The sequence below is a fragment of the Zingiber officinale genome, chromosome 2B, assembly GCF_018446385.1.
Source record: "Zingiber officinale cultivar Zhangliang chromosome 2B, Zo_v1.1, whole genome shotgun sequence".
NCBI lineage: Eukaryota > Viridiplantae > Streptophyta > Magnoliopsida > Zingiberales > Zingiberaceae > Zingiber > Zingiber officinale.
Window position 1 is genome coordinate 95,427,694 of NC_055989.1, and position 18,383 is coordinate 95,446,076.

Here is an 18,383-nt window from a genome sequence, read left to right on the forward strand (position 1 = left end):
TCAGAGTTATAATAAGAAGGTTGCGAGTATGATGAACTTCGACTAGAATCAATCTCAGCTAAACTCTCCCGCATATCTTGATAATTATGAGCTTTCTTTTGTTTGTCACCCTTATATCGACGTTGATATTGAATAGTACTATCTCTAGCTCCATGATCATCATCTTGAGTTGCATCTGTGTAATCTATCTCACATGTCCATGGCTCTGGTGCTAGAGTAGAGGGGACATAATTTTTACCACTAGATGCATCACCACTGTCATCACTTCCATGAGTACTTGCACTGCTATCAACATCACTATCCTCATTTCGAACTTCTCATCGGACTACAGTGTCAGAAGGTGATGATGTTTCATCACTATCATCATGTTCTTGCTCATCAATTGCATCGAGTGGATTTTCTCTAATTCTAAATGGACCGCTTCCCATAAAAGTAGAAGGTTTGCCTTTTTTTTTTTTAATAAAAATTGCAGGAGCTTCGCCTTTGCCTTTATCTATGGACTTTGGTTGGGTTTGTGATGTTTGAGAACGCCTAGACCGAGATCCAGAAAATCGAAATTCTTGATCAAAAGCTTCATCATCTTCTTCCTCGCAGATATCTCCTCTAGCTTGTATTTTTTCAATCTGTCGAGTAAGAAATTGAGATGGTCGTGGTGGGTCTCCTGCTTCATCAAGTAATGGATTCTCAGCCTCAACAGCGCTCCACCAATCCATCATTGGATCATTATTCAGGACAAACCAATATCAAATGGGTCTACATCACCGGACTCATCTTTTTCTTCTCTTTTGTTATTGCTCTTAGTTGAAGGCATATTATAATGAGCGTAGACCATCTTCTCAGCGACGATAAGAAAGGCGATTTCGTACTTTTGAATGAGGGAAAGTTGACCAATTTCTTTCCAACCACTTGAAGATGTTGTATGCGAGAGAATTAATCTTGCAATCTTTTTCAAACTTGGGTGATCCTCCATATTGTACCCACCACTCGTGTAAGATAAATAAGAACAAAATTAAAATAATTATTTATATTTGTTGACAATAATTAGTAATAATTTTTACTATATTTACCTGCATCCATTTTATATCTGCATGAAACTGCAATAGGATCGCTAAAAGAACCATATGCCTCTCGAAATAATCGACTTTCATTAATAGTCTCTGCAATTGATTCTGTGTGTGTATGCAGTCTTAATATTACATGTCTGAGGGCCACTAATAAATCATCATTTGTGCCAAGATTATAACGATATTGATATGTCAGATTGAGATAATAGCCTATAATAATTAAACATATATAATTATTAATAACAATATTAAAAATTCGTTATCATTAAAAAATACGTACCGGCCAAATGAATAGGTTTTCCCATTTGATCATCCCATCTTGTAGTGATTATATCAATGTAATGTTGATACTTGGTCAGTGATTGTAGACGCCTCTTAATTTCCTCTTTTGCTTCATGAATTAGGCGGTAAACGTTGCCCATTTGTGGCTTCTTGTCCATATCAACTTTACGTAGAACAACGTACAATGGTTTTATTGCTATAAGAATATCTACGATATAGTCCCAAAATCTGACCGACATAATAATTTTTTGTACTTCCTTACCTACAGTCGTGTTAGAATATCGAGAGGCTTCCCAATCCTCATAAGAGAACATGGCCTTTAATCCGACTTTTTTCTGATTCAACGATTTTAACAGTAGAAAGTGAGTGGCAAATCTAGTCGCTCCTGGTCGCAGAATCTCCCCATCAATAAATTTCCTCATTAATCCATGAACCCAATGATGATTAAAGATGAATTTTGTTAAAGATTGACCTTTTTTCACTACCTTCTTCACTATATCGAGCTTACCGATATCTGCCATCATCAAATCGATACAGTGTGCTGCGCATGGTGTCCAAAATAATGTTTGATACCTTTGCTCCAACATCACTCCAGCCCTTTTAAAGTTGGCACCATTATCTGTAATCACCTGTACTATATGTTCTGCACCTATCTCGTGAACTACACTATCCATCAAACGAAATATGTAGGGTGAATCATGATAGTCTGTAGTTGCATCAATAGATTTATGAAATATCACCTTTCTATTGCAGTATAGTAGAAAGTTGATGATGCTCATCCGTGTAGGTCCTGTCCAGCCATCACACATCAACGTAACCCCATATAAGCTCCATTGTTTCTTGCATGATAGGATCCAAGTCTTGATCTCCTCCACTTGTTCATCTAAATATGGACCGGCAATTTCATATGTAGTCGGAGGTTGAATACCAGGACCAGATTTTTGGATGTTGGACACCATGCTACGGTAGTATGTGTTGTTTGCTGCATTAGGGGGAATATGATTAAAATGGAAAATTTTAGCAATACTTTTACCGATTGATTTCTTATTCTCTTTTTAATATGCATCATCAATCCTAGTCTGTTTGCTAGCTTGGTCTGGAAATGCTAGTGGATCAATATCAGCAATATCAACTGCACGTCTTTGTCCCATAGAAGAAAAAAAACGACCAATACCACCTTGTGTCGAAGTAATACGAACACTTACACTCCTTCCTAATGTTGATGCAGTAGTTGAGCCACTTCCATTAGCACCAAAGCCACTTCTATGTTGCATATTTTGCTCATAGTCATATTGAGTTAGAGAGGCACTGAGAGCTGCTAAAAAGTCTTCGTCATTTGGAACTTCACCACGACCTTCCATTTCATCATAGATTGGTTCTTTAGAGCTTCGACTATCAACAAGTTCACATTCTCGTTGTTGTTTATACTTTAATGCTTTTTTGCCATCAAGTTCCTCTTTCATTGCACGACGAACTTTTTGAGAAACTTTTGGACAATTAGAAACATCCGGATATCCACCAGCAAGATGTTGTTTTAAGCGTGTGACCCCGCCGTCGCGTCCAATCATATCGCAATGCAAACATTGCCAATGGAATAGATTTTCTAATCGACGTGCATGTCTCCAAGCTGGATCATGAGATTGTTGTTTTGGTGCCATTACCTATACATTATATAAAAAATAAGGATAATATACATTTCTAGGTAATGATCATCATTTTATAATGTCAAAAATGTATTTATCATTGTAAATTTACAAATTAAGTATATAAACTATAAACATCAACTTCTGAAATTTGAAACAATCTCCTAAAAATATTAATTCATCTTTCTCAATTTAGATTGATCAGAATTGCACAAGATTAATAGTGTTTTATTAGGAATCATAAACATAACAACATACCTTTATCAAAATTTTTAAAATAAAAGACTTGTAATATTTCAAAACATATTACAAAAGTACAAAAGTTAATATTCATGGATCCAAATTTTAAATTAATTCTAAGATAAAAAAATATTATCTATAATAAATATATAAATTAGCATAAAGATGTTATTTTATATATAATAATTATACAAATTAATTAATTAATTAATTATTATTTTAAAAATATAAAATAATAAAAATATCAAAATATAAATTTAATTCATTAGTTTTTTAGAATTTTTATTTTTTTAGAATATTAGAATATAAATCTGAATTTTTTTTAAATAAATTAAATTTTAAATAAAAAAATATTATAACATATATCTGAATTTTTATAATTTTTTAAAATTTTAAACAGATTTATTATATTTTTTTTAAAAAAATTTAAATATAATTTAAAACATTAAAAATTAATTTTTCAGAATATTAATTAAATTTTAATTTTTAAAGATATTTTTTATATATTTTAATTTTTATTAAGAAAATTTAATTAGGATTTATAAAAGCCTGTTTGGAATATCACGTCAACCTTAGGAATTGTTATAAATTCAAATTACAATTTATTTTCTAAAATCGAAATAAAATCTCTCGGCTCTCGGGCACGCACGAGGCGCACCCGATCTCGTCGCTGGGAGCGATCTCGCCGCTCGGCAATGGTGGATCGCAGGGTCTGGCGGCGCCGAAGGCGTCGCTAGCGATGCATACGAGATGTATCGCACTGAATAGGGAATACCTCTGCCGCTGCTCGCCTTACTGGTGCTCGCCTCACCTCGCCGCTGCTCGCCTCGACGCTGCTCGCCTCGACGCTGCTCGCCTCGCTCCGCCACGCCTCGCCTCGCCTCGCTGCTGCTGCTAATCGGTACGTTTTATAGGGTTTTTTGGCACGACAGAAGGAATCGATTTGATTCCTTCTGTCGCGAGTGTAGCTTGTGCTGGTGCATATCACGCGCCGAAAGCACAGCCCACACCCGCGCAATACATGCGTCGAAATCGCTGCGTGTCGTGTGCCGGTTTCGGCCGGGCGACGGAACGGTAAAAACCGTTCGTGCCGCCCGGCACGAAACGACACCGCAATCCTTGGCTGCTCATATGAATTATGAGGTTTGGCAAATTGATGTCAAGACAGCTTTCCTTAACGGAAGTCTTGAAGAAAGCATCCATATGAAGCAACCAGAGGGGTTCATTGAAAAAGGCAAAGAGCATCTAGTATGTAAGCTAAAACGGTCTATTTATGGACTGAAGCAAGTTTCAAGCTCTTGGAACATCCGGTTTAATAAATTAATCAAGACCTATGGATTTATTCAGTGTCTGGATGAGTCTTGTGCATAAAAGAAATGTGATGAAAACGTAGTGGTATTTTTTGTACTATACATAGATGATATTTTTGATAATTGGAAACAATATCAAACTGTTGTCAGAAGTAAGGGTACGGTTGTCCAAGCAATTCGATATGAAGTACTTGGGTGAATGCGCACATATTCTCGGAATCAAAGTAATAAGGGATCACAAGAAAAGAATGTTGTGCTTATCTCGAGCTTCATATATCGATACTATCCTAGCTCGTTTTAGCATGTAAGACTCCATGAAAGGTTTTTGTACCTTTTGGGCATGGAGTATATTTATCTAAAGAGATGTCTCCGAAGACATCAAAAGAGATGGAAGAAATAAAGGCAGTTCCTTATGCTTCAGCTATAGGAAGCTCAATGTATGTTATGCACGAGACCAGATATCTGTTTTACCATGGGCATGGTTAGTAGATATCAAAGTAATCCAGCACCGAGACACTGGATTGCCATAAAGCATATATTAAAGTACCTTAGAGGGACTAGAGATTATATGCTAGGCAGATGATTTGCTTCCTGCGGGTTACACAGATTTTGACTTTCAATCAAATAGGGACAATAGTAAGTTGACCTCAGAGTTTTGTGTTTACTTTAGGAGGTAAAGCCATTACAATGGAGGAGTGATAAGCATAGATGCTTTTCGGACTCCACCATGGAAGCTGAGTATGTGGCAGCCTCTGAGGCAGCCATAGAAGTTGTATGGCTCAGAGACTTCTTGATGGATTTAGATGTGATTCCTGGTTTGCCCAAAATTATCACAATATATTGTAATAATAAGTGGTGCAGTAGCAAACTCGAAGGAACCATGAGCCCATAAGGCAAGTAAACACATAGAGCGCAAGTGCCACCCAATACGAGAAATCGTATAACGAGGAGAAGTTGTTGTCGCATAAATTGCATTAGATGATAACCAGAAGATCCTTTCTCTAAGGCCCTTAAGGCAAGAACTTTTGATGGGCATGATGAAGGAATGAGAATCAAATGTATGGCAGTGTTTATGGCAGCATAGTCTTTTAGTATAAGTGGGAGATTGTTAGAGTGTATACTAAAAGCCTAGCTTTTGTAAACATTTATTTTTGAAATAAAGAATCACATTGGTCAAATGTCTACATTTATATGCTAAATGTAGTTGTTTAATTAATTTATATGGTAGATAACATAGTGTGTGGTGTCACAGACAGAAGATCATATTATTAATTTCTTATAAGTTATAAACAGTAGCTCACGACTAAAGTAGAAGGGAACAAACCATTGAAATAGTCGTAGTGTAATTTGGTATTAGTTTATCTTAACTATAAAATTACACTAGTACACTTTGAGTGTATTGAGTATGACCATTTAAGGTAAGTTCTTTTTATACTGACTGAATAAAAGAACTAGACCTTTTTGTTATTATGGAAGTGTGTGCTCTTAATCCCGATATAGTAACAAGCATATGTACTTAATATTTATTTCTTTGACTTATCAAAGGGTGAGATTTAGCTCGATAAATCAATAGGTCCGATAAGTTGGGAAATGATATTATTTGTGTTGTTGATTATAGAAGAAAATCGTGTCCTAGTAATCTAGGTTGATAATGTCCCCAAGAGGAGCTCATAAGGATTGTCATGTAAACCCTGCAGGTGGACTTAGTCCGACATGACGATAAGGTTGAGTGGTACTACTCTTGGACTAAGAAATTAATTAAAGTAAGTTATCAGTAACTCATTTAATTAGTGGACATTCGACATCTTAAACACAGAGAGATTAACACACTCATGATAAGAAGGAGCCTAAAATGTAATTTGGGATTGATGCGGTAGTTCAATAATAATTCTTTAGTGGTATGAATTATTATTGATGAAATTAAGTTGGGTGTTCGGGGCGAACACGGGAAGCTTAATTTCATCGGGAGACCAAAATCAATTCCTCCTCTCGATCCCTATCGTAGCCTCTTATTTATAAAGTGTTATACCCACATATACCCACCTTCCTACCCAACCTTAGGTGGTCGGCCAAGCAAGCTTGGAGTCCAAGCTTGGGTCGACCAAGCCAAAGGTTAAGTCAAGTAAAGGTGGCCGGCCCTAGCTTGGAGCCCAAGCTTGGTGTGACCAACCATATAAAATAAAAGGATTTTATTTTTTTTTAAATCTTTTCTTATGTGGATATCATGGTTTTAAAAGAGAGTTAAAAATTTAAATCTTTCCTTTTATAGCTTTTTACAAAAGATTAAGTGAAAGGTTTGATATCTTTCCTTATTTGTAGTTAAAAGGAAGATTTTAATTTTTGATAAGACTTTCCTTTTTTGTAACTATTTTCATGATTTAAAAGAGAATTTTAAAATTAAATCTTTCCTATTATAGTTTTTACAAAAGATTAAGAAATGATTTGATATCTTTCCTTATTTGTAGATTGAGAGGAATATTTAAATTTTAAATAAAACTTTCATTTTTGAAAATCGTCCACATGTTTTAATAGAGAGATTTTAATTTATAATTATTTTTTTTATAACTAACCATGAAGGAAAAAATTATTAGAGAAATTTTTATTTTAAAATTTTCCAGAAACAAATAAGGAAGTTTTAATTTTGTGTTTAAAACTTGCCTTATTTGGAGCACATGAGGTGACTGACCATGTAAAGGGTTAAAAGGGATTTTTAATTAAATTTTCCTTATTAACCAATGGCAAGGAGAATAAGAGAATTTTAATTATAATTAAATTTCCTTATATGTCAAGACCAAGGAATATAAAAGAGGGGGTAGATGTGTCTCATCTCATAATATATCTTCTAGTATTCCCCTCCTCTCTTCCTTGGTGTGGCCGACCCTATTCTTCTCCTCTTCTCTTCTTCTTTAGTGGCTGGTACATCCCTCTCTTGGAGTTCTTTTTGGTGGCCGGTTCTTGCTAGGAAAAGAAGGAGAGAAAGGAGATTTTGCTCTTGCATCCCTTGGAGCTTGAAGGTTGGTGGTCGAAACTTGCAAGAAGGAAGAAGTCATGGTGGTTCTCATCTCGGTAGATCGTTGCCCACACAACGTCCAAGATAAGAAGAGGAATACGATAGAAGATCAAGAGGTTGTTACTTACAAAGAAAGGTATAACTGGTAATTTTATTCCGCATCATACTAGTTTTCTTTGTATAGATTTTGAAATACCAAACACAAGAGGCAAATGATTCTAGGTTTCAAATTTGTGATTTGAGTTTTGTGTTCTTTTATTTTCTTTTTCGATCTTGTGATTCGATTGTTTTTTTTTGTTAAACCTAGGGTCACTATAAGGAGATTGAATATTGAATTTCTTTAAAAGACTTTGTCAAGGAAATGGTGGATGATCCCATAACCAAGAAGGCCTAGTGTCTCGCCATGTTTAACCTGGAACCCAATTTTAGAAATAAATATTTAATCAACTTTGTAACATGGGTGGACTTAGATTAATAATGTTAAGCATCATTTGCGATCCAAGTCTAAACCTCTAAGAACAGATAAGTTAAATTTGGAATCAATAATATTAAGTTCCGCTTGCGATTCCTAATTTAATTTCTAAAGAACACAATAGGTTGTTAGGAATGGTTCAGGACTTGTACAAAATTTTTGTACAAGAGAACCGGTACGATATTCTGAGTATTAACCAACAATTAGTATCAGAGCTAGGTTTCCCTCTATGTGTTTGGTTTTCAATTTAATTATGTACATGTCATACATAATTTAGGTAGGATAATAGTAGGATGTGCTAACTCTGTGGTTGCAGGCTCCAACTATTATGATTTATAGATATTGTGTGATTGGACCCTTGGACATGTCAAGGGCATTTTTGCGTATGCATGATTGTTTATATTAAATACATCAAGAACTGTATTAGTTTTACGATTTTATATTTTGTTTCGATTTAGATTACATGTACATTCCTTTGTGAAATATAGTATCGATATATGTAAAAATTCTATTTTTGTCGCGAATCGTATCCTTGCAATGCATGGTACTTTTATGGACCAGAGGCGCAGCGGAAAAAGAAGCAAGATGGATGCGGCGACTGGACCCAATTGTGGAGGCTAAAGATGGAAGCGGCTAGGGTTGGCAGCGCACGAAGGACAGTGATGGAAAAAGTCATAATAGTTGGAAAATTAATTTCCATATTTATTGCTTTTATTTACTGTGATGTGTGTGTGCTTGCATAGTTAAAATTTCTCACTCTAAATAACTAAGTGGAAGAGGAATTAGTAAATAAATTTCACGGTCTCCATTACTGGTTTGTAAATGATACGACAAACTTACGTGTTGGCTCTGAGTGCCTCCCTCCCCATCGGATGAGTTATCACTAGATCAAACTTCCTTAATGGATGATTATAGAAAATTATTTAGAAGTGTGTGATCTTTTCCATCTGAAGGGGCACAATCCTATTTAATGGATTAAGTATAAAGTAATGGTATACACTTAGGTACATTTAATAGTATCCTCCCCATCGGAGTCACTGCTATTATTTGTGCGACTGAAGGAAAAACCAACTATTAATTTTATTTGTCATAAAATTAGGTTGACAAGAATAAAATAATGGATAAAACCTCCTCTTACAAATGTTTGATTTTGTATACGTCCACACTATCGTGGCATGCAAAATTCACGGTGTTTGAGGTGTTGGTAAATTTAAATAGTATTGTTTGTGGAATCAATATTATTCTAAATTTAGAGTCTTGACCAAAAGTTTATTTTGTGATTCTTAGGATGACTTTCAACCCACTGGCTACTATACTGAAAGAGAGCAAACTTACTGGTCCAAACTACATAGATTGGAAAAGAAACCTGGGCATTATCCTAACTGCTGAAGGCTATAAGTTTGTACTGTTGGAGGTCTGCCCTAATGTGCCTAATAGTGATTCTAGTGAAGAGGACATTGAGTATTATAGGAAATGGGTCAAGGCAGATGAGATGACGCGGAGTTACATTTGGTTTTTATATCAAATGTGCTGCAACATCAGCATCAGACCATGCCTACTGGCCATGACATGATGAACAATCTCAAAGAACTCTTCGGACACTAGAATTGGGCTGACAGGCAAGACTGTATGATCTCTAGGTACTGAACTAAAAGCGAGAATGAAGAAGCCGAAAGGTAAGTGCTTCATTTGTAAGCAGTCTGGACATTTGTAGGCGGACAGTCCTCATAGGAAGAGAATAATATAGTTATATCTTATTCTCTAGTAGTTGGAATATGTTTAGTGGTGTTATCTATCGGTACCTGACGTGTAGGTATAATAACCACTGATTATGTCTGCAAATCATTGCAGGGGTTCCAGGAAACCTGACACCTACACGAAGGAGAAATCACTGTTTACATGGGCAATGCTACAGAAGTAGCAGCTGTTGCAGTGGGAGATTATTAGTTTTAAGAAATATCTTTATGTACTAAGTTTTAGAAAGAACTTAATTTCAGTTTCTAAATAATACTAGGATGGATATTCTGTCTATTTATGATAGTAAAGGTGTTATCAAGATAAATAGGAAAGTTATCTGTTCTGGTACGTTCGTTGGCAATTTGAATGCTTTAAATCTAATAACTCCCACGATGCAACAAATGAAAATTAATAACACATCTTCTAAATTTAATAAGAGAAAGGAACCTTCGAAAATGAATCAAACATATCTTTGGCATCTAAGACTTGGTCATATTAACTTGAGTAGGATTCAAAGGTTAATAGCCGATGGGCTTTTGGGTTTATTGATGGTGGAAAACTTTCCAACCTGCGAGTCTTGCTTGGAAGCAAAAATGACCAAGAGACCTTTTAAGGCTAAGGGGTATAGAGTCAAAGATGTGTTGAATTTTGTTCATTCTGATTTGTGTGGACCTATGACTATCCAGGCAAGAGGTGGTTTCGAATATTTTGTCTCTTTTATAGACGACTATTCGAGATATGGGTACATTTACTTGATGCGCTGCAAGTCTGAGTACTTTGATAAGTTCAAAGAATACAATGCTGATGTGGAGAAACGTCATAGTAAAAGTATCAAGATACTACGGTCTGATCGTGGTGGCGAGTACCTCTTAGAAGAGTTTAGGAATTACTTATCAGAGGTCGGGATTCAATCCCAACTGTCTACACCTGATACACCCCAACAGAATGGTGTGGCAAAACGAAAGAATAGGACTCTTATAGAAATGGTTAAATCAATGATGAGTTATTCAGAATTACCAAATTCATTTTGGGGATATGCTCTGGAAATGACAGTGTACATTCTGAACTTGGTACCTTCTAAGTTAGTACCCTCTACTCCCACAGAATTGTGGAATGAGCATAAGCCTAGTCTGAAGCATATTCGAATTTAGGGTAGTCCAGCACATGTGCTGAAGGGAGACACTGATAAGTTGGAATCACGTACAGAAGTTCGCTTGTTTGTGGATTATCCTAAAGGAACGAAAGGTGGTTTATTTTATAGTCCTAAAGATCATAAGGTCATTGTTAACACCAATGCCCGATTTTTAGAAGAGAACTATGTAATGAATCACAAGTCCATGAGTAAAATTATTTTTGAAGAAATAAGAGAAGACACATCTACTTTAGTACCAACGGTACAAGATGAGATATCACAAGAAACTACAACACGTGTCACAAATGATGCACAATTACAAGTAATGTCTCGTCGTAGTGGGAGGGTTGTTAGGCAACCTGATAGATTTTTATTTTTGGGAGAATCTTTAAACTTGATCCCTGATGAACATTAACCTGATCTCTAGACATATGATGAAACACTCCAAGATAAAGATGCAGCATCGGCCTATCTATGGACTGAAATAAGCTGCGAGATCTTGGAACATCCGTTTTAATCTTATGGATTTATTCAGTGTCCGAATGAGTCTTGTGTATACAAGAAGAGTGACGGGAACGTTGTGGTATTTCTTGTACTATAAAATATTGAAATGAAATGTTTAATTAACTTTATAATAAAACATTAAAATTAGATAAATGCTTTAAAAAGTTTTTTTTAACATTGTGGAAATCTCTCAATTTTAAATTTTTTTTTTTTTTACTAAAGGTAGAATTTTTTCCTGAACTTAGAAATTTTGCTCAATTTTTTTTACTTATTTTCAAAAATAATTTTCTTGCAAAATCCTCTAACTTAGAATTTTTTTTAAGTTTTCAAAATTATTTCCTTAAAGTTTTCTTGGAACCTCATTTTTTTTATGTGATCAAAGAGAGAGAAGGAAAAGTATAAGTTTAGGGGAGGTAGACTACAATTTTTTTCTATTTTTTTACTCTTTATTGCAAAATTAGTTATTTTATTTTTTTTGTCTATTTACCCTAACTTAACTTAAGTTGCTCACATCAAAAAGGGGGAGATTGTTGGAATCCTAGGGTTGTTTTGATGTGATCAACAAGTTAAATTAGGTCCCGTCGTGTTTTAACCTTGTATCTGAGTGTGCAGGAGCTTAGGAGCACTGGAGTCGAGCAAAAGACGCAGCTAGCAAGAAGGACGGCACGGGAGAGAGCCGATGGGCTCGGTGCGTCCGAGGGACGAGGTGCTACGGAAGAGTACGCGAGCAGACGAGAAGGAGGCGCGTGGAGTTTCCGAGAGACGAGAAGCCGGAGCGGAAGGTTGCTCGAGAAGGACGAAATTGGGTTTGGATGAGCCTTATTTTGGTTGGCTGAAATCACCCAAGCGAGTGGTCTAGGTGCCCGGAACTGAGTTTTGATCGGATTGTGGTCAAACGTGATCCGTTGCGAAGGGGATAAAATTTTATCCCCTCCCAAGCGCCTGGAACCCTTCTAGGTGCCCCGACCAAAGCTATAAATACAGCCTTGGTCAAGAAGCTTTTCAATCAATTCAAGAATCGTGTACTCAACACTTGTGTGCTTACTTTTAGTAGTTTAGCTTCTATTTGTTTGTACGTCATTGTTGTAAGAGGCTTCTCCGCCTGAAGGAGATTCTAGTGCGACTCATTCCTTGGATTAACAATCTCCCCGGTTGTAACCAAGTAAAAATCTCTTTGCCTCTTCTTTCAGTTTTATTTGTTTACTTTATTTATGCAAGTGTTATTTTGAAAGTTCGAGAATGGTAGTTTTCTTTTTGTGTCGGCTATTCAACTCTCCCCCCCCTTTCTAGGCGGCCAACATGGTCCAACAGAGCCTATCCTTTTAAATTATGGTAAAAAACATGTTAGTTTTAATTTATATAATTTTAATGCTATTTACCATAAACATAGGAGGCATGATAGAATTAATGAAAATCATGTGGTTCTTCGTGCTAAGACTACCACACCTAGGATTAGGAAGGTAAATAACTACTTGGGCAAAAACACCAAGGATAGTAAATACAAGCCCAAAAATAGAAATGCTCAAGGATTTAAAGAAAAATCCAAAACTAAGGATTTAATAATGGAAAATCAAGTCTTGAGGTCAAGGCTTGATAACATGGAAAAGACCTTGAAGAAAATCGAAAAAATTTCTTAAGGGCCAAAATAGGCATAACCTAGATTTAGGACATCAAAGGTCATCCAATGACCATAGAGGTTTGAGATACAAACCCAAGGCTGAGAAGGATGTAATATTTTATCATAGGGTTCTATATAGGTTTGGAACCAACCCTATGTCTAGGGGTCAAGTCAAGGATACAAGAGAAGTTATCCTTAGGAGTATCTTTGCAATAACAAATGTGACTAAGACTTCTAAGAAGTCTAAGAAAGTCACTAAGAAGGTCACAAGGGAAGCTATCCCTAGAGTTGACCTAGAGAAAGTAATCAAGACTTTTAAGAAGCCTAACAAGGTTACTAGGAAGGTATCTAGGGAAGTCATCTCTAGTGAATACCTAGAGCATCCAAGAAGCATAAATAGGTTTTGGGTTCCTATAAGCATTTTCTCTATCCCCTGGATAGGTTAGAGAGTGTCAACTTTATTTGGAAGAGTGGTTAATCCAACTTTAATAAAATGACACTTGGAGGCATTTTCAAGATTTTTGTTAACGTTTGAAAATGTAAAGGATTAATTGTTTACTCTTTGAAAGAGTAAAATGTGTCAAAATTTTAGGAATTTGACTTAATTTAAATTGACACATTTGAGAAAAGGATAAGAAATGTCAAGTTGGTGTTTTAGTATTTTCTTAGGAAGTTAAGGGCAAGTTATGCCTTAATTTAAAATGATTACTCCTTGAAGAGTAAAGTGTGTCAAACCTTGAGAAATTATACTTAATTTCTATTGGCACAAATTAAGAAAAGCAAAAGAAATGTCAAAATTAGGAGTTTGACATTTTCTTGAGAAAAAGTGGGCAATCTAGGATTTAAATTTAAGTTAGCTAAGGTTAAGGATACTTAGATAGATAATCTAAGTATATTTTATTTATGCTAATTTGCCATGATTGTTTCCCTATCATATGCCATGATATCATATTTTGCATTCATGCCTATTATGAAAAATATAAAAATATCATGTCATGTCATACATACATCATGTTGTTATAGTATTTTTTTAAAAAAATTATTCATTTTGATGTATGCCATAACTCATCATGCATTATTTTTAATTCCTTCCAATTAAGGACAAAAGACATTTACTAACAAGTGACATCCTAGGTGGATTGTCAAAACTTCTAAAATGCCTAGATAGAAATGCATGATCCTTATGTTAAGGTAAAACCAAACTTTACATCTCACAAAGACTATAAGATGACTTGTATGTGTTTTAGTACACGTTAAATACAAGTGAGATGTTAGGATAATGAACAAGACCGAAGATGTTGATTTAGTGCATCTTTTTTAGTTTTAGGTTCATCAAAACACATAGTTATGTGTACTTCAATCATTGAGAAAACTAATGTACAAGTCATGTGCATTGAGCCCAAAGAACATGGTTGGAAATTGGTTTTAAAAATGCTTTTAAAATGATTTTTGGAAAACTTTGTTGAAGGTTATCTTTTGATAGTAATTATCATTGAATAGTTAAGCACAAACTTGGAAGGAACATTGAAGTTTTCACAAATTTCCAATGTTGTGTAAATCTTTGAAAATAAGATGTATTCTCTTAGAAAACTAAGTTTCCATGATAGTATATGTCCTATGATCCAGGAGTAAGGTCGGGGGACCCCCCCTGGAGGGGAGTCAACGCCACGTAGAGGTCAAAAGTAACAAGGTCAGCATGAGGCTCGGCCGTTCGGAGGAGGGGTGTGTTGACCGGCCGAACGGGCCAAGCGGGATCAAAAACAACCCGACAGGGAGTCGGGTTTCCAACGCTCATGGTGAACAAGGTCGCCGGGCTGAGCGGGCAGCCCGCTCGGCCGAGACGTAAAGCACCAATACTGTGAAGGAACAGTCTCAGCCGAGCGCCCGGTCGGACAGATACCGACGTCCGGTCGGATCGATGTCTGTCGAGCGGAGGGATGCTCGGCTCGGGGAAAAAGGAGACAAGGACAAGGGGACATTGGGAGACATCTTCTGACAACCGGCATGTTCAACGGCCAAGCCATACACAGAATCTCATGACAGAAGCTTCTACCGTCCCATCAGAGAGGTGCTCGGACTGTAGCAGTATGGTGTCAGACATGTTCTCTGACAAGCCCATACTAAGGTATGGTAAAGGACACGTGTACGCCTCAGTAGGTGTGCATACGCCTCCCCACAGCTCTATATAAGAGTCCTCAGACTTCGGCGGAGGTACACGATCAAGCGATCTCACATCTTCGAAGCCACTATCATTTTCCTCTTGTCTGACTTGAGCGTTGGAGGGTCGTCGCCGGGAACCCCTTCCCGGCTCGACTTCTTTGCAGGTTCGCTAGAGATCCATACGGCCGATCAGAGATCCACGTCATCGGTTGGAAGAGCGCCACGTGCCCAGTGTCCGTCGATTCAGCGTTCGGACAGGATCAAATTGGCGCCGTTTGTGGGAACGCACCTGTATCCGAGCGGAAGAGATGGACGAAGTTCGACGACAGCACACCATGATGCTCTCCCAGGAGGAACTCGACGCTCTAATCGAGGCAAGAACAACTAAGCTTGTGGAACAACAGAAACAGAAGGCGCAAGCCGAGCTGCTTGAGCAACAAGCGACGTCAGTGTCAGGGGGCTGAGCGGAAGCACCGCCTGCCAGGGTTCCATTTCATCGGGCCCTATTCCGTACGCCTCCTGAAGTCGCAACAGTCAACCGTGATCGGGGATCTTCATCCGACGAGGCGCCCGTGCGAGACAACAGAAAAGGCAAGGCTCCCCGAACGGACGCCTCCCCCGAGCGGATCAACCGACAGTTTTCAGAGGTCATCCTGCGAGACCCTTTGCCAAAGCATTATGTGCCCCCGGCGATCGGGGAATACAACGGAACCACCGACCCGGACGACCATCTGGGTAAGTTCGACAACACAGCTACACTACATCAATACACAGATGGTGTGAAATGTCGGGTGTTCCTTACCACCCTCTCGGGATCGGCGCAACGGTGGTTTCGGAGGTTGCCGGACGGATCCATTACAAGTTTCAAGGAGTTCCGCACGACCTTCCTCCACCATTTTGCAAGCAGTCGGCATTACCAGAAGACTAGTGTCAGTCTATTCGCTATCAAACAAGAGCCCAGGGAGTCGCTCCGAGCTTATATCCAGCGGTTCAACCGGGTGGCCATGGATATTCCAACGGCCACCTAAGAAATAATGATGAATGCGTTCACGCAAGGCCTCGTGTACGGTGACTTCTTCCGCTCACTTATTCGAAAGCCGCCTTGAGACTATGATCATATGTTACACCGGGCCAATGAGTACATTAATGTGGAGGAAGCCCAGGCGGCCCGAAGGAAAGAAGCTCCAACCGAGCGGCTAGCCCCTGTCGAGCGGAAGCCGCTCACTGGCCACCAGCCACCCAGAGGACCGCGAGCTGAAGCAACCCGCCCTCAGCAACATGCAAGATCCCACGCCATCCAAGAGGTATCCGTCGAGCGGCCCAAACCAAAAAAGAAGGTATGGACCCCCATGTTTTGCTCGTTCCACCGGACCGACACGCATAGCACAAGAGATTGCCGAAGCTTTCCCCTGATTGCCCACCCCGTTCCCCGGAGTGGCCACCGTCAATCGCCATCATCCGACAGGCGACAGTGACACCGTGAAGCCGATCGACGACAGTCTCCCGAGCGGTATCATCCCCAGAGGCACGAGGACAATCCCCAGGTATCTAAGGAGAGGCCTAGGTCGTCCGTACAGGAGGAAGAAAATAGAAGCAACACGTCCCGCGGCGAAATCAACATAATCACTGGCGGGCCGACCGGAGGAGACTCCAACAGAGCAAGGAAGGCAAGTGTCAGGCAGCTCCAGATCCATGCGGTCGGCTACAGTCAGGAACGGGCGAGCGGGCCCGAAATCAGTTTCGGGCCCAGGGACCTTGAGGGAGTCGAAGTGCCACATGACGACGCCCTCCTCATCAAAGCGGTAATAGCTAATTATACTATTCACCGCAGTTTTACCGATACAGGCAGCTCGGTCAACATTATATTTAAGAAGGCTTTCGACCAACTGCAAATTGATCGAGCTGAGTTGCTGCCTATGACAACCCCCCTCTATGGGTTTACGGGCAATGAAGTTCTGCCGGTCGGACAGGTCCGACTGGCTATTTCGCTGGGAGAAGAGCCGCTCAGAAGGACGCGGACTGCCAACTTCGTCGTCGTCGATTCTCCTTCAGCATACAATGTAATCCTGGGGAGACCAGCGCTCAGTGAGTTCCGAGCGGCCGTCTCCACCTTCTACTAGAAAATTAAGCTCCCGGTTGAAGATAAAGTTGGAGAAGTGCGAGGAGACCAGCTGGCGGCTCGACGATGCTACGTCGAAATGGTCCAAGCGGAATCTAATTTCGCGCGAAAGACGTCACGGATCGAGGTGAACGCCATAACCGAAAAATCACCCTCTTTGGTTTATGAAGAAAAAGAGGAGGTTCAGATCCACCCGACCCGATCGGAGGCCACCACATTCATTGCGGCCGATTTAGAGGCAAGTCAGAAAAAGGAGGTGATCAAAAGGAAGAGGGACTTTAGCGCCGAACAAAACGCCATCATCCGAGCAGAAGTCGAAAAGCTCCTGGAGGCCGGCCATATAAGGGAGGTCCAGTTCCCGAGCTAGCTCACAAATGTAGTGCTAGTCTCCAAGCCGGGCAACAAGTGGAGGGTTTGCATCGATTTTAGGGATCTCAACAAAGCATGCCCAAAGGATTTTTACCCTCTGCCCCGGATTGATCAACTAGTGGACTCCACAGCCGGCTGCGAGCTGATATGCATGCTAAACACCTATCAGGGCTACCATCAAGTGCCGCTCGCCCGAGAAGATTAAGAGAAGGTCAGCTTCGTCACAACCGACGGCACTTACTGCTACAATGTAATACCGTTCAGATTGAAGAACGCAGGAGCAACATACCAGCGCTTGATGAACAAAGTATTCAAGGCGCAGATCGGACGCAATTTAGAAGTGTACGTGGATGATATTCTCATCAAGTCCATCCGAGCTGCTGATCTTTTTACGGACATGGAGGAGACCTTCCGAACACTGAGGAAGTATGGAGTCAAGCTGAACCCTCAGAAATGTCTGTTCGGAGCAAAAGGCGGGTGTTTCTTGGGCTACATAGTGACCGAGCGGGGCATAGAGGCAAATCCCAGCAAGGTAAAAGCGTTGCAAGATATGCCGCCCCCAAGAAATCTAAGGGAAGTACAGCATCTGACCGGTCGGATAACCGCGTTGTCAAGATTCATCGCCAAGACTGCTGACCGGAGCCTCCCTTTTTTCAAGATCTTGCGCAAAGCTACTAAGTTCCATTGGGACGAAGAATGCGATTGGGCGTTTGAAGAGCTGAA

General features: G+C 39.2%; 1 protein-coding gene across 1 annotated transcript; it reads right to left on the minus strand.

The window, feature by feature from the left end:
* Positions 1–727: 727 nt before the first annotated feature.
* On the minus strand, positions 728–2,305 carry LOC122048470. The gene is made up of 3 exons (XM_042610034.1): positions 1,345–2,305; positions 1,068–1,274; positions 728–894 (listed from the first exon to the last, which is right to left on the minus strand). The coding sequence occupies exons 1-3, from the start codon at positions 2,303–2,305 to the stop codon at positions 728–730; spliced, it is 1,335 nt and encodes a 444-aa protein (XP_042465968.1).
* Between the last annotated feature and the right edge of the window lie 16,078 nt (positions 2,306–18,383).